Source organism: Eptesicus fuscus, chromosome 22, assembly GCF_027574615.1.
Source record: "Eptesicus fuscus isolate TK198812 chromosome 22, DD_ASM_mEF_20220401, whole genome shotgun sequence".
Classification (NCBI taxonomy): domain Eukaryota; kingdom Metazoa; phylum Chordata; class Mammalia; order Chiroptera; family Vespertilionidae; genus Eptesicus; species Eptesicus fuscus.
In genome coordinates, this window is record NC_072494.1 from 10,412,476 (window position 1) to 10,427,186 (window position 14,711).

General features: G+C 46.7%; 1 protein-coding gene across 1 annotated transcript in view; it reads right to left on the reverse strand.

The window, feature by feature from the left end:
* Positions 1-13,734: 13,734 nt before the first annotated feature.
* Positions 13,735-14,711, reverse strand: part of VTCN1 (V-set domain containing T cell activation inhibitor 1) — a 32,890-nt gene continuing 31,913 nt past the window's right edge. Inside the window, exon 5 of the mRNA XM_028154163.2 lies at positions 13,735-13,859. Within this exon, the coding sequence (XP_028009964.1) occupies positions 13,735-13,859 (125 nt within the window). The remainder of the gene's footprint in view (positions 13,860-14,711) is intronic.

A 14,711-nucleotide genomic window follows, 5' to 3' on the forward strand; every position in this document is an offset into this window, starting at 1 on the left:
TCCCCTTTCTTCCACACTATTTCTGCTTTAGCTCAGATTCTTCTTTTTTTTTTTTTTTTAACTCAGGTTCTTATACTTTGTTTGGATTACTAATTAGGTTCCCCATTTCCAGTCAATACTCTCTAATCTTATGAGATACATTTCTGACATTTCAGTTTGATTAGGATCTCCAGTAGCTACTCAGCACCTTCATTTATTCATCAAATATCCTTGAAGCACCTGGAATATGTTTTCCCCAAATGTCTTCATGGCTTGCTCCCCACTAGAATAGTAAGTTCCCCGAGGGCAGGGCCTTTTGCCTATGTGCCAGGATCTGTCATTGTGCAGAACAAGCAAAGACCCCTGCTCGCATGGAAATGGTCTCCCAGGAGCGGCTTCCCCGGACCCTGCCTCTGCCAGCCCGGCCAGCCTCATTTCTCACACCGCCCCACCCTGACCCCAGCATGCACCCTGAGCTCAGCCTTTTCTATGATTGTCCCAGCCACTTGCTTTGCTTTGGGCTTCCTGCCTGCTCTCCTTTGCCTCCTTAGCCTCCACCCATTCTTCAGAGCTCATTTTCGAGACATTTTCTCTAGGAGTCCTCCATCGACCAAGTCTGTATTAGGCGCCCCTCTATGTGGTACTGATGGTGCTCTGTGATAACCTCTACTAAGTCCTTAACATTGTACATTTCTTTTTGTAAAAAATATATTTTAATTGATTTCAGAGAGGAAGGGAGAGGGAGGGATAGAAACATCAATAATGAGAGATAATCATTGATCAGCTGCCTCCTGCACGCTCCCTACTGGGGATGGAGCCTGCAACCCAGGCATGCACCTGACCCAGAATCGAACCGTGACCTCCTGGTTCTTAGGTTGATGCTCAACCACTGAGCCACACTGGCTGGGCAACATTCTCTATTTCAATTTTTTTCTAGTTGTTCAATAAATATTTGTTGAATGAATAGGTCATTGCTGTGTTTTCTTCCTGTATTTTTTTAAGAAAAATAAAATCACACTAAAGTAAAAACTGGCATCTGTTCATTATAAAGAATTCAGTAAAACATGGTGAAATCCCAAAGATGGAAGTGAAAAAACAATTCCAATCCCACCATCCATAATAACCAATCACATTCGGTGAACATCATTTTGGACAACTTAATATGCAAATATAAGAAGAGAAGCATGGGTAATGAAAAGATGGGTAGAGATGCTTTTTTAAAAACCAGAACAATCATAATTCGGATACAATTTTAAATTTAATTTTACTTGAATTTCACAAAAGAAAAAGAAAGAGAAGTTGATGGAATTGCTAATTCATATAAATATTTCCTCTAACCCTAGCTAGTTTGTCTCAGTGGGTAGAGCGTTGGCCTGCAGACTAAAGGGTCCCAGGTTCGATTCCAGTCAAGGACACATGCCCGGGTTGCGGGCTCGATCCCCAGTGGGGGGCTTGCAGGAGGCAGCCAATCAATGGTTCTCTCTCTTCATTGATGTTTCTATCTCTCTCTCTTCCTTCCTCTCTGAAATCAATAAAAATAAAAATAAATAAATAAAATGAAAGCCCCAAAAGAGGGGTCTATTTCCTGAGGCTGCTGCTCCGATGACTACAGACCGGCCTAAACCAACAGGAACAGTGCTCTTCCCATCTGGGTGCCAGAATCTGAAATCAGGGCGTCTAGGGCTGTGCTCTGTCGGAGGGGCTCCAGGGCAGGGTCCTTCCTGCCTGGTCAGCTTCTGGGGGCTCCTGGGGCTCCTTTGCTCCTGGCCCCATCCCTTCACTCTCCCCTGTCTTCACGTGGCTGTGGACGAAAGGGGCCACATGCTGACCTCACAAGCTCAGGGGAGGCCTGCATGGCGGTCTTGCAAACTCTGAGACCTAAAGTAACCACAAAGGATGGTCTGAAATTAAACTTTAACTAAAGCAGTTATGGTGGGCAGTTATGTCCTAGGCCGGTATCTTCACTGACAAGGTCAACCTTTACCTTAACTGAGCCTATCTGTCTTTTTGCATCTATGATAACATACCCTTGAAATGTCTGGGTAACTTGTAATTTCCCTTTTTCTGGGGCAGAACCAAATGTGCTGGGCGCCAGGACAGATACCACAAATTCCTTTATTATCATGTTAATTGTTCCTGCACCCACCTAAGTATGTGTCCATCATTTTACTTTTTATCCAGTCCCAGGGGTTTCCCCAGCTTTGCTTTATCCCACCTCCTTAATCTATCACCAATGAGTTTCATGTAACCCACCTATGTCCCTCCTTTGATTGCAATGTATAAATACAAATGTAACCCGCCATTCTCCGGAGCATTATCTCAATTCGTTGAGGTTCTGCTTCCCGGCATATGTCGACAGTTTGGCTCAAATAAACTCACAAAAATTCATTACGGGTTTCAATGGTTTTTACGTTAACATGGCCTCTCCTCTATCTTCAGTTGCCCCCTACTCCTTCCTAACATAACCCCACACTGTGTTCAGGTGTGCACTTCTGGCTGATCACGTGGCTCCGCCCCCCTGATCACGTGCATACTTCCGGCTGTCCACGTGGCCCCGCCCCCTGTTCACGTGCCCATCGTACAGGTGAGGCTACTGTAGCACAGAGAGGGCGAGTGGCTTCTTCCTTCCCGGGCACACAGCAGTGAAAGGACAGAACTGAAAATGGAACCCTCGGCGCCCAGAGTCTCTGTCTAACGTGACCTGTGACCTCTGGGTAAGCGGCCCTTCACCCTGTGGCCATTTGCTCTGAGGGGCTTCACCCTTCCCCTCACCCCCTCCTCCACCCCCAGCAGACTGGGTCCTGTCATGGCACCAGTGCCTCCGGGCGGCTGCTCTCTTTGTCCCTCGTCCCTCCCAGCTGGGAACCTTGGAGTCCCGCTGCCCTGGGGCGAGGGCCTTGCGTGGAGAACGTCCCGCCTCCCCTCGCCGTCTGTGGCTTTGATTACAAAGTGCCATGATTTTTCCCGTCTGGCTTACGCCGCCTGCCTCTCCTGGCAGATTTTGTTTTCCCTCGAAATGAATTGATTCGGGTTCTGCAAACCAGCAGACTTCCTGCATTCGCTCTGTGAGACGTGGCCCTGCCCCGGCGCCTCCTGGTCCAAGTCCCCGATGCCACCCCACCTCCCTGGCAGCATCTCTCATCCCCTGGGCCCCCATTCAGCACACAGCACCCTCAGCGCTCCCCTGCAGCTCCAGGGACCTGCTGAGCCTGGACCCTAGCGGGTCACCAGTTCCCCAGGTCCTGCTTGCAGCCCCAGGTCCTCAAACCAGTCTGTGAGGGGCCGGGAGGTTGACCCCTTAGGCAGAGGGGTGCAGACACCAGGTGGGCACTCCGCCCCCACACCCGCGTCCCCTCTCCCCGGAGGAAATGCCGAGAGCACCGAGTCTGTGCTGACGTCCAGCTCCTGGAGGGCTCAGCCTGCAGTGCGGCCACCAGAGGGGACCTGTCTGCAGGGTGGTAGGCAGAACAGCCTCCCAGGGCAGCTGGGTGCCCACCTGGCCCCAAAGCCACCCTTCAGCCTCCCCCTTACCCCTTCTGAAGGGGAACCAGGTGTGATTACTGCCTGGCCTGCCTTGGGAGGCGGCAGAGGCGGTCGCCCTCTGCTGGCCAGTTCCTGTTACTGCAGAAAGTAAGAGTCACCCTGTCACCCAACCGGTGCCCACTGGGAGCCGGCCCAGCACGTCATTCCCATTCCACAGGTCAGAACCAGGCCTCGGCGCTTCCCTCAGCTGGGATGGAGCAGAGCTGGATTGGGAACCAGGTCGGTCTCTGCAGCTGACGTGTGTGGTCCCCATTTTCACGAACCCAGGAGGCTCCGGGGCCCTCTGTGCATTTGTAACTGTGGCTGTATTACCAGAGAGCCCTTCAGGGCCCAAGCTCGGACGTGGTGACCAGGACTTGTACGCAGCCTCTAGGATCGGAGTCCTCTGCTGTTTCCTCCACATGCTGCAGGGACACCCTGCCAGGCGCTCCACTCAGATAGAAGAGGGTACCTTGCCTCCAAATGGGCAACAGACTCAGGCCTGTTCGTATGGAGACTGCTTCTGAGCTGCCATCTCCCTGGGACCCAGAGCTACAGGGGCTAGGGGGCTCTGGTCCCCTCTCCCAGGTGCCCTCCACACGCACCACTTTGCCCCAAGCAGCTTAGTTTCCATCTGTTGTATGTCATGGCCATCACGTAAGGCATTGTTTGCAGAAAGTACTCAGTGTGAAAACCCTTTGAAGTCCCCTGCTCAAGGTCAGCCCTCGGGCCCTTGCAAGCTTGCATGGTCCTGGATTTGGGAGAATGGAGGCCTTTCTCCCAAATCTCTCAAACACACGGAGCTCCTTATGAAGTCAAGTGCACGTCTGCATCCTGGTGTGATTACCTTGCCTCCAAAGGGACAACAGACACAGGCCCGTGGTTATAGAGAGGACCCCTGAGCCGGCTCCAAATGGGATGAGGCAGAAGATGCTGCAGCCCAGGCTCAAGTGGAGGCGGCAGGAAGGGAGTGGGCTTTGCTCCATGCCCAGCCCTGTGCCAGGTGCTCACAGTCCAGATCCTCCAATCCTACGAGAGGTGTTTCTTTGCTTCCTTCCTTCCCACCCTCCCTCCCTCCTTCCCTCCTTCTCTCCTTCTCTTCTCTTCCTTTTGGCTTTCCTAGAGCACCTGTCTGTGCCAGGGGCTGGGGTACAAAGGCAAAGCTCGCATCCCAAGACCTCATCACCCCGGAGAGCATCAAAACGGCTGTGACTGGGGTGGGTGCAGGATGCAGGGGGAGCCCCAAGGGACTCAGGGAAGGTTCTCCAGTGGAGTTAAAGCTGAGCTGGGATTTGAAGGATGAGGAAGGGCATTCCAGGTGGAGGGAACTGCATGCGCGAAGGCAGGGAGGCAGGAAAGAGCCCACCTGGTCTGGGAACTGTGGGAGGGCGATGGAGCCCAGGTCCAGGAAATCTGCTGGGTGAGGTTGGAGTCCCAGAACCCACTCCCTGGACCTTCTGCCTCCTTAACCTCCTTTGCTCTCAGCTGCCTGGCCAGGAAGAGGTCCCCGCCTACTGTACAAAAGGAGGCTTTGAAGCTGAGAGGAGTGAGGAAGGAGGGGCCAGCTGGTGTGTATTTTTGGATTGCTTCTCAGAAATCTCCTCCTCCTTCCTATATTTCAGTTTTATACTTGCTTATCTGATTCTGCCCTTGACCCTCACAGTACCCCCAACCCCTTCCACACTGGGAACTCTTAAGGACAAGGAACCGTGTTTTATTTCTGCATCCCTAACATTGGGCACAGTGTCTGAAACATAGTAGGGTTAATAAATAAGTGAATAAACTGAGATTCATGTTAATTTGGTCATAATGGCAGAGGACCGGGGAAATTTATTCTTTATTTCAAGATAGATAATTTTTGCCTTTTGATTTTGAGTCTGATTCCTAAAAAAGAGTCTTTAGTGCCACCTAGTGGCAGTAGCCGCAATAAAAGGCTTGAGTAATTAAAAAACGCTTGGACCTTGCATACTTCTGTTTTATTTATTTTGAACTGAGACAGAGAAGGGAGAACTTGCATTGCATTATGGTACTTTGATTTTTTTTTTATCTATAAATTCTCTGGTCCATGAGATAATTCTAATTGTGAGACCTAAGAAGCATAAATAGTCCCTTATAACGGATATTTTGTGAAAAATGGGCAACTTCAATTTTGAGAAGGTGCAGGATGAAATGGGCAGAATGATCTGAACTTGGGAGCTCTGCTTGCGTAGCTCTTCTGGGTCAGAGTGGAACTAACGAGACATAAGTTCCATTATTACTACCCTTTCCCAAAAGACTCTTCACTGTCTGATCCGAGGTCGTCTAACGCCTACTTTGTCTCTTCACTTGACTCCTGATTGCTGGACCAAACCCCTGCCATGACCCCAGACTTTCTGCAGTTGATATAGTGAGGAAGCTGCCCCCAGTCTTAGTTGGTTTGGCATAAAGATATTCTTAGACTATTTACACTTTATTGTACACTTGATTCATCTCTTTCTGTGAATCCCTTTTTTCTATGTTTGTCAAGTAATAAAGCACATTATAACCTTTTTGAAATAAATATTTTAGGAAGCAACTGATACATTATATTAATGTGTTTATTTAAAAAATTATTTTGGATGAATGCTTTGTGATTACACGATCTTTTATATAAATTTATCTTCCCTATAAAATATACACTGTTAAATGGGTAATAATATAAAGAAAATGGCACATTTATAGACTGGATTTTGTGGTGCAGATGGCAATAATTCCCGTGATTAAAATTAGCAGCAGTGTGGAGTGCTCCTACTCTTGCATTAAAGAATGGATCATAAAAGGCATGCTTTGCACTCTTTTCAATATTGCATTGTAATTTAACATACGCGTTTTCTCTTTTTTCCTTTTAGGATTCTTCCATTCTTATACTTGATGAACATGTCATCTTGCAAGATTCATCATGAAAACATTGACTTAGAAAAGACCCTTTGTCTGGACTACGTTGGCCCCTGGTATCTTCATGGCTCGCCCCTAATCAGAATAGTAAGTCTATTGAATTCTCTGTGTATCATGGTATCTAGATGCATGCCTGGCCCAAAATTGGAGCCCAATAAATATTTGGCAAATGGATGTATGAGAAAATTGAGGCACAGCTAGGCTAAGGCGTTGGCCTAAGGTCACACATGAAGTTACTGGCAGAAGTGGGGCAAGAAGTGGGGCAAGAACCCATGACTTCAGACTCCTACTCTGTTGAGTGGTTTAATATAACACCTTGTCTCTCACCAGTACTGCTTTTCACCCAGGCACCTGAGTCTCCTGACCTGGGCCTTTTGCTTTGAAAGGACCCATTCTGGCCCTTTCCTGGTCACAGTTTTCCGCAGGGCCTACGGTATTCTAAGAGTATGTCTCCCCACTCTCCCCCGACACGCCACACACATTCCAGAGTAGTTTCTAGCAAGTCAGGGATTCTTGAATTTTCCTGACAAATAGCTGGAGCCCACTCCCAGGGGCTGGGCATGTTCTTCTTCAGGTATAGACAGGGTAAGTATATGCATGCCTAGGTCTCAGGAGTGGTCAGAGGGCAGTTGTTGGGGGTGGTGGGTATCTGCACACATAAGTGGGAGGCCCCTCCGTTTGGAAAGAAGAACAGACCATAGGCTGGGTGTCTGTTTCTCCTCTTGCTTGTGGTGCCTGCAAATGTTAAGGGTGGGCCTACCTCCAAATAAATCTGGTTCTCCCATAAATTATCATTTAATCCAACACTAAATGAATACCAGTATTGTGCCAGGCACTGTGCTAGGTATTTTCAAATGTATTTGTTCATTTAAATGTTATCCCTACTTAAGACTCAGAAGTAATTTCTGACTCTAACTGCAAAGGCGATTATCCCTTTTCCTTGATCGAGCAGACGCATATGGGGGAGTGGGAGCAAGGGCTGGAAGCCCTTGGTGAGAGAACAACCTATACTAGCTCCTGAGCTTGGGGGGGTCCTCTTTCTAACAAGGCCATTCCTTAATTGGGGGCTTCCACAGCCTCATAGTTGCCTACTCTTCCTTTTCCTTTTGTAATATATTTTTATTGATTTTAGAGAGGAAGAGAGAGGGAGAGAGAGATAGAAACATCAATGATGAGAGAGAATCACCACTGACTGGCTGCCTCCTGCAGGCCCCTCACTGGGGATTGAGCCTGCAACCCGGGCATGTGTCCTGACTGGGGAATCGAACCGTGACCTCCTGGTTCGTAGGTCGACGCTCAACCACTGAGCCATGCCGCAGGGCTACCTACTCTTCTTTTTCTACAAATATGTAGAGCATTGCTGTGGGGAAGGGCCACTCTCGGCTGTAACAGGGCAGGTGACCAGTGTCTACCTGAGCCCCGGTGAGTCCAATGCAGCATGCATGTCCTGAGCTGCCGCTCTCACAGGAGCTCAGGGGCCTGCCCTGCTCCTCCACACCTGCTCGGAAGCTTCCCCCAGGAAGGCCCTCTTTTATGTGTGCATCTTAGCACTAGAGGTGAGAGTGTTTGCGCCCTCCTCCCTCTCCCCCCCTTGCATGACTTTGGCCAATCATAGATTTTTTTCAGTCTTTAAGAACTGCAAAGAGAATTTTAGTGAGAAGGAAAAAAAAGTAATAAGAGCTATTTTCTGTCCTGAGAGCCCCAGGACAGAAAAGACAGTAATCTACCTCTAGCCCAAAGGCAGACTTACTGCTCAGCATTTAGCTTAGTCACATAGAGCCAAACAGCCCCTATCCCTCAATCCTCCTCCTTTAAAGGTTGGACCCACACTGGTTTTATTTTCTATCCTTTCATGCTCTATGGTCTTTCCTAACATTTAAATAGTAGCCTGCAGTTTGGGAGGCCATTAGCCAATTCAGTTCCCTTAACAGTATCTACCTGCTGAGCCGACCTGCACTGGTTTTCAAGTGTCCTCTGACCTGGTTTGAATTGGTAGCAAGGTTTTCAGCGTGTGCCAACTGATGAAACAATAAACATTCTTGGTCAAATAGGGGGTAAAAAGCAAAGTTGTTCATCTTCTCTGTATGGTTGCCTTGGTATTCATTAGCCCTGCCCAATACATGTATTTAAAAATAGCTCATTTTTATTAGTTCCTTGATATACGCCAGTATTATGAACTGAATTGTTTCCCCCCAAATTCGTATGCTGAGTCCTAACCTGAAGTATACCTCAGAATGTGACTGTATTTGGAGAGAGGGCTTTTAAAGCGGTAATTAAGGTTAAGTGAAGTAATATGGGTGGGCCCTAATCTAACATGACTAGTGTCCTTATAAGGAGAGGGATACCAGGGATGCCTGTGCACAAGGAAAAGGCCACGTGAGGACACAATAAGCAGGTGGCCATCTGCAAGCTAAGAAAAGAGGCCTCAGGAGAAAACAAACCTACTGACACTTGGGTCTTGGATCTCCAGTCCCAGAACAGGGGAAAAGAAATTTCTGTTGTTTAAGCCACCCAATCTATTGTATCTTGTTATGGCAGTCTTAGCAAACTGTTACGGCCAGGCAATGTAATAACTGCTTTTTATGAACCCTCTCTTTAATGGTCATAGTTACCAAATTGAGGCAGGTACTATTGAGACAGGGCCTGCAATAAAACGTTTGCCCATAGCAGGAACCCTCTTTTCAGTATGCTCAGACCTGCCCCTGAACAGAGGTCAGTACAATACTCTGGCTCCTAAGTGGATGAGGTGGGGAGAGAATGGAATGGGGCCACGCATTTTTTGACACGTGTATCTCTATCCTGATTGTGTTTGTGTTACTCTCTGTTCATTATATTAAGAGAGAATAGTAATATCTGAATTTACATCAGTGTAAGTTCTTACAAGGCTCTATTGATTGAACTGATAAGCCCCTTCTGATCATTCACCGTTCTTTTCTAATTGTGTCCTTTATTTTGGTCTCCCTCGCTGAGAATCACTGGTTTACACTCTGATACCCCAAGTACCTCTCACTGGTTTGATGTTTTTATATGATATTTTCACTTATAGCTTCATTTCCGTGAAATAAAGGTTTGCCTCCATGGGAGGGCCATACATTAAGCTAATGAAAAAGGTAGTTAATAAATTACCGTCTCATGTGTAGCTAGATGCTAGGGGGCAGTTCTTAGCACCACGCTCTAACCTACTGAGCTAACCGGCCACACGGTAGGGGGCAGTTCTTATTGGGAGGAGGGCAGAGTTTGATGGGAAGGATGGTAGAAACACTGAGAGTACTCAGGGCCTAGAGGAGGGTTGATTGGGCCACATAGGAGAAGATGGGTAAAAGGAAAATGGAGAGGAATTGATGACAATAGTCATTTAGCAGGCTGTGACTTGGCTTCTGCTGGGAGCACCTACTGCCTCTCAATAGAAACTGCTGTCTCTGTGTTGTCACCCTGTCACACTTCCATCCTCACCAACCTAGGTATGATGGGACCTGGACCTGCCACTTGGGTCATGTATGGCTACTTGAACCATCTCATCAAAGTCGTATTAAGTACATAAGGTCCTGGAATCTTATCTGTCAAAACCTAAATAGTTCTCCCTAAAATAGCACATGAATGGTTACAAATAAAATTTGAAAACTGCAAATATGGGAGGCAAAGACAAAGAAAATGGTCTCAGTCTTCTATTGCTCACAGGCTAAATTAACTGAGCACCACTTTTGTCCTGTTCTAAAGAAGGGATATAGGGCCAAGGTACCCATAAAGCTCTTATTTAAAGTATTATTTAGAGTTTTGGGTTAGGGACCTTATAATTGAAAATGCTAAAAATACTTCTTAGGCCAGGCAATTCGATTTGGACTGAAGAGATAAGATAATGCTGAAGGTCAAGTTTCGACTTTGAGAAGACACAGGTATATCATTATCTGGGGGAGCCATGCTTTTCCGTAGACACGGGGCCTCCTGTAGTGATAACTACAGACCCCTCTTCTAGGCTCTGACTTAACTGCTTTGGCCCAGCAGACACCGTCAGTAAACAAGGCTTCCTGGGAATATCTGCTTGGCCCTCTTTTAAGAGCAACTTCCAAGGATGGCCTGAGCTCCCACACCCATTTTGTCATCATCTTCCAAGGAGTCCCAGTATACAGCACGGAGGAACAGTCAACAAGACAGTGTGAGATTTTGTGCTAAATTGCATGTACAGATGAAGGACCGCTCAGAGACAGCTTCATGGGGGAAAGAAGAATTTTTGCTTGAGGGTAGGTAGAAAAGAGAGCACAGCTAAGGCCCTGTTTTTGAGACTGTTAATTTTCTCTCCTGGCTGCCATACTGAAACTCCTGGAGATGATTGATGTGAAAGAGGATGCAAGACAAGGTTAAAAGGAGCAAGGAGCGCAGGCACATAGTGAGACAGTCTGAATTAGAGCTGCCAGTGGATGTATGGAGACTTCACCAGCTGGAGGGATGTTGGGAATTATGTGTTTCATCAATAGAATGAAAGCACACCACTGTGCCATCGGGCAGATGCCTCAGTAAGCAATAATATCCCCTGCATACCCCTCCCCAGTTAACAACGCGCACAGTAAAGTCACTGTGCTGTTAAATCTCATACAACCTGAGTACAGCTGGTAGCTGCTACTTCACTTTGAAGTTAGAATTGTTTGTCCCTTCAAGTCTGCTAATACGCCTTAGCCTTTGGCATCTGGATGTGAGCTTCCCCAGATGTTTGCGGTGTACGTGACGTCCTGGTCCTTGCACTTCAGCTGATCTGACGCATCTGGTGCCTAATGCATCGCTGTGTGCTCATGGACAAGGCCAAGGGGTTAACCTGGGTGGGGGTGAGCATGTTATGCTTTCACAGTTTGCTTTCTTGATTTGGCTTCACAATGTTTTCTTTGTGCAAAAGGCCTATGGGAATTTGAAAATTAAATTTTCTATAGATTTTACTCCTGCACCAACTACCAGTGTGATTTTTGGGCAAGCTATAGAACCTGAAGATAGCCAGTTACCCACACTTCACCTCTGGGTCTTCATCTGAAAATTGAAAAGCCTGGGAATGATGACTTTGAGGTTTTTCTTCTGAGATTTGAGAATTTGAAATTCCTGAGTAGTCTAACTCAGATTTTTTTGACACTCGAGCATTGGGTTTGTCCACCAACATATACCCTTCCACACTTATGTGCATCAAGCCCGCTGTCACCACTTACTTTCCTAGATGGAGACATGCCAGGTTGGTGAGCCTCGTGGAGTTTCTTTAAGAAACTAGACCCGGCGACCTGGCCCATGCTCACAGGCTCCTCTTGTGTCCTCCCATTCATTTATCCATTCACTCAACAGACATTCACTGAACGCCTGTCATATGCGCGGCACTAAGCTTTAGAAACTGATCTATGACTTTTTATTCATCTTCCCTTACACTCACTTTCTTTGACAAACCACGCAGGCAACAGTATAGGAAATGTATATTTAATCATTCTCATGAGTGATCAGAACTATACAATCAAGTTTTCTATAACAAAATGTAATACATTCGTGGTGGGCCCCAAGTGCCAGGGAGGCAGTAGTCAACACGTGAAAGGTGTGGGTAGGGGGCTGGAAACAAAATATTCTTTCCTATCAAAGCCTCGCTCCTCAGGGCCTCCCTTCAAAGGTTTATTGTCCCTGTTTTCAGATTTCTCTGTGCGCTTCAAGGAAGGTACATGTTTTTATTGTCTTAATTTAAATGTGACGAGGCAGGGTTCTGAGATCTAAATTCAGAGCGGGAGAACTTGAGATGGAACTCAAGCAGCTCTCTCACATAACTTTATTTGTAGAGAAAAATTAAGGGAAAGGAACTCAGAAGCTCAACAGCTGCAGATAATCCAGCAGAAAGTCCTGGTTGCACCAAACTGAGTTCTGGCTCTCTGGTCTGAGACAGCAGCCTACGCGACAGAGGCTAATGCCTATTTTTACGATCCTTTCCTATTCCGCATCAGGGTTTCTTAACCTCAGCATGAGCGACATACTGGGCTGGATAATTCTTTGTCGTGGGTGGATGTCCTGTGCATCGTAGGGTGCTGAGTTCTATTCACTAGATGCCAGTAGCACCCCTCCCCCAAAATCGTGACAGCTAAAGTCTCCAAACATTTCTAAATGTCCCCGGATGTTTGCAGAATGAGTTTGGTTGAGTGAGTCTCACCGCTCTAGATGCTGTTGAGACCTGAGGCCCTCTCAGGCCACGCAGGCTGGAAAGCACCAAGCCTGCGACCTTGTGCTGACTTAACGCCCATGTGGTCAAGATGGGAGGCCTTTCCGAGCCCACTCCAGGCTAAACGTCACCTGGGAAATAATATGGCATGTTTGTTTTTGAAAAGAAGGTACTCAGATCATTTAGAAAATGTCACCCAACTGCGACTTAGACGTTAAAATGACAGTCACGTCCCACACTTCTTCAGCGTTTGTCAGGTGGGAAGAGGTGCCAGGGCACGTTTGCAAGCCTCATAGTGACAAGCGAATCAGTTGACCCACCTCTAAGATGCAGCCACCTCTGTTGTGAAGTGGCAGCTGATTAGCTGCTTCTTGCTGTTTCCACAGAAGTTTAAGCGTGGGCATACTGCAGCTGAAACTTTCTGGGAGCGACATTACAGCAGGATAACTGAAGATCCAGAGACGGGGAGCTGCAGCAGCCCACCCTCTCACTCCCCAAATGGGGATGGGCAAGGGGAGGTCCCTGAGATATGGGGGGGGGGTACACTTGTCTCCACATGCATTTTACTTAGCAGTCTTAACACACTTCTCGAGTTCAGATGAATTATTTTCCCAACTTTGAATACATGTCTTTGAAGATAGATTTATCTTGTTCATATTGGAGTCTTCAGTGGGTTGCTTTTGGCTTCCTTTTGCTTCTTGATCTTGTATGTTCACTCCAGGCTTTTAGGCATGAATTCATTTCCCCCAAGAAATAGAAAACTAGGTCATATCTTGTGGTGAAATCGTTCTGCAGATTCCTGTGATTCTGAAAATAACAGCAATAAGATACCATTACAACCATTCAGCAAACATTTATCGAGAACAGAAGCTCTCCCTGCCACTGGATGAGTGTATTTCTTATTCAGGAATGGCCTTGTTTTCTGTATTTTGATGATGTTCTATCAAGGCCACATGGTACCCTAGGTTGCTGAGGGAAAGGAGATGGCTTGAGTCTCTCCTTCAGGGAGGGGATCATCCTCAGAGATGATGCTGGAGCGGCTTGATCTTGTTAGGAACACAAGCACACATACACAATAGATCCCCCACACCATTCAGGACTCATCTCACCTGCTGTACTAATGACTTTGCATGTTGCTGTGTGGCCAAGGCACGCTACTTTAGGACCAGGTAAGAGGAGAGAGGTAGGAGTACCCAGCCGATGGCAAAGAAAGAAGGGACACACGGGGAGGCCTTGGAGTCCAGCAGCTCTAGGTGACTCCGCCTTCTAATCTCAGAGTCTGTAAAGGGAGAGAAAAAGTTCAGGGTCAGAGAGGGGAAGCTTCATATCTTCTTCACGTGGCTGGTTAGCAAGGAAAAGAACCTGGAAAACAGCAAGTTGTTCCTAATACAACTTGTACCCAACTGGGGGGCAACTTTGTACCCCATTATCCACTTTCCCTTTCTTCAAAGCAAGCTCTATTCCATGGTCCACTCCAGTAAGCACGCAGCCAAATGAAAAATGATACCAATAAAGAGATAATAATTGGTGACCAAATAAAGAATGGGCTGAACAAATAGCCATGGCCAGTCCTTGGTTTCAGACACATTTTTTTTCCCCTCTCGGCAGTGACCTTTACAGGTTCTGTGATACTCGCTTTCTTGACATCATTGCAAAGTGATGAGAAATTATTGTTCTCATTTTGAAGTGGGGAAGAGAAGTGAAGAAATTAAATTACTCTGTTTTTTCCCTCGACAGTCCAATCTCATTTGTTCGTTTTGGCTCTGACACTTCCTAGCTGTGTGACTTTAGTTAATGTATATGTGTTTCCATTTCTTCATCTATAAAGGAGGACTAAAATAATAATAATCTACTTCTTAGGAGGATTAATGAGTTAATACATTAAAGAAAGTGGAACGTACCTGGCAAATAAGTAAGTCAATAAGTATTAGCTGTAAAAACAACAACAGTAATCCTGCTCAAGCCCAGTTAATAAACATTACTTCCATTAAGTCGATCCTTTCCAAATCCATCTCCTTATTCTGAACTTTGTCGTGAGTTTCACATCGGGATTCACAGTTGCTACTGTGTCAGTTAAAAACATAATTATTGAGTAAATGTTTGAACACCTACTGTGTTCAAAGGAGCCCAA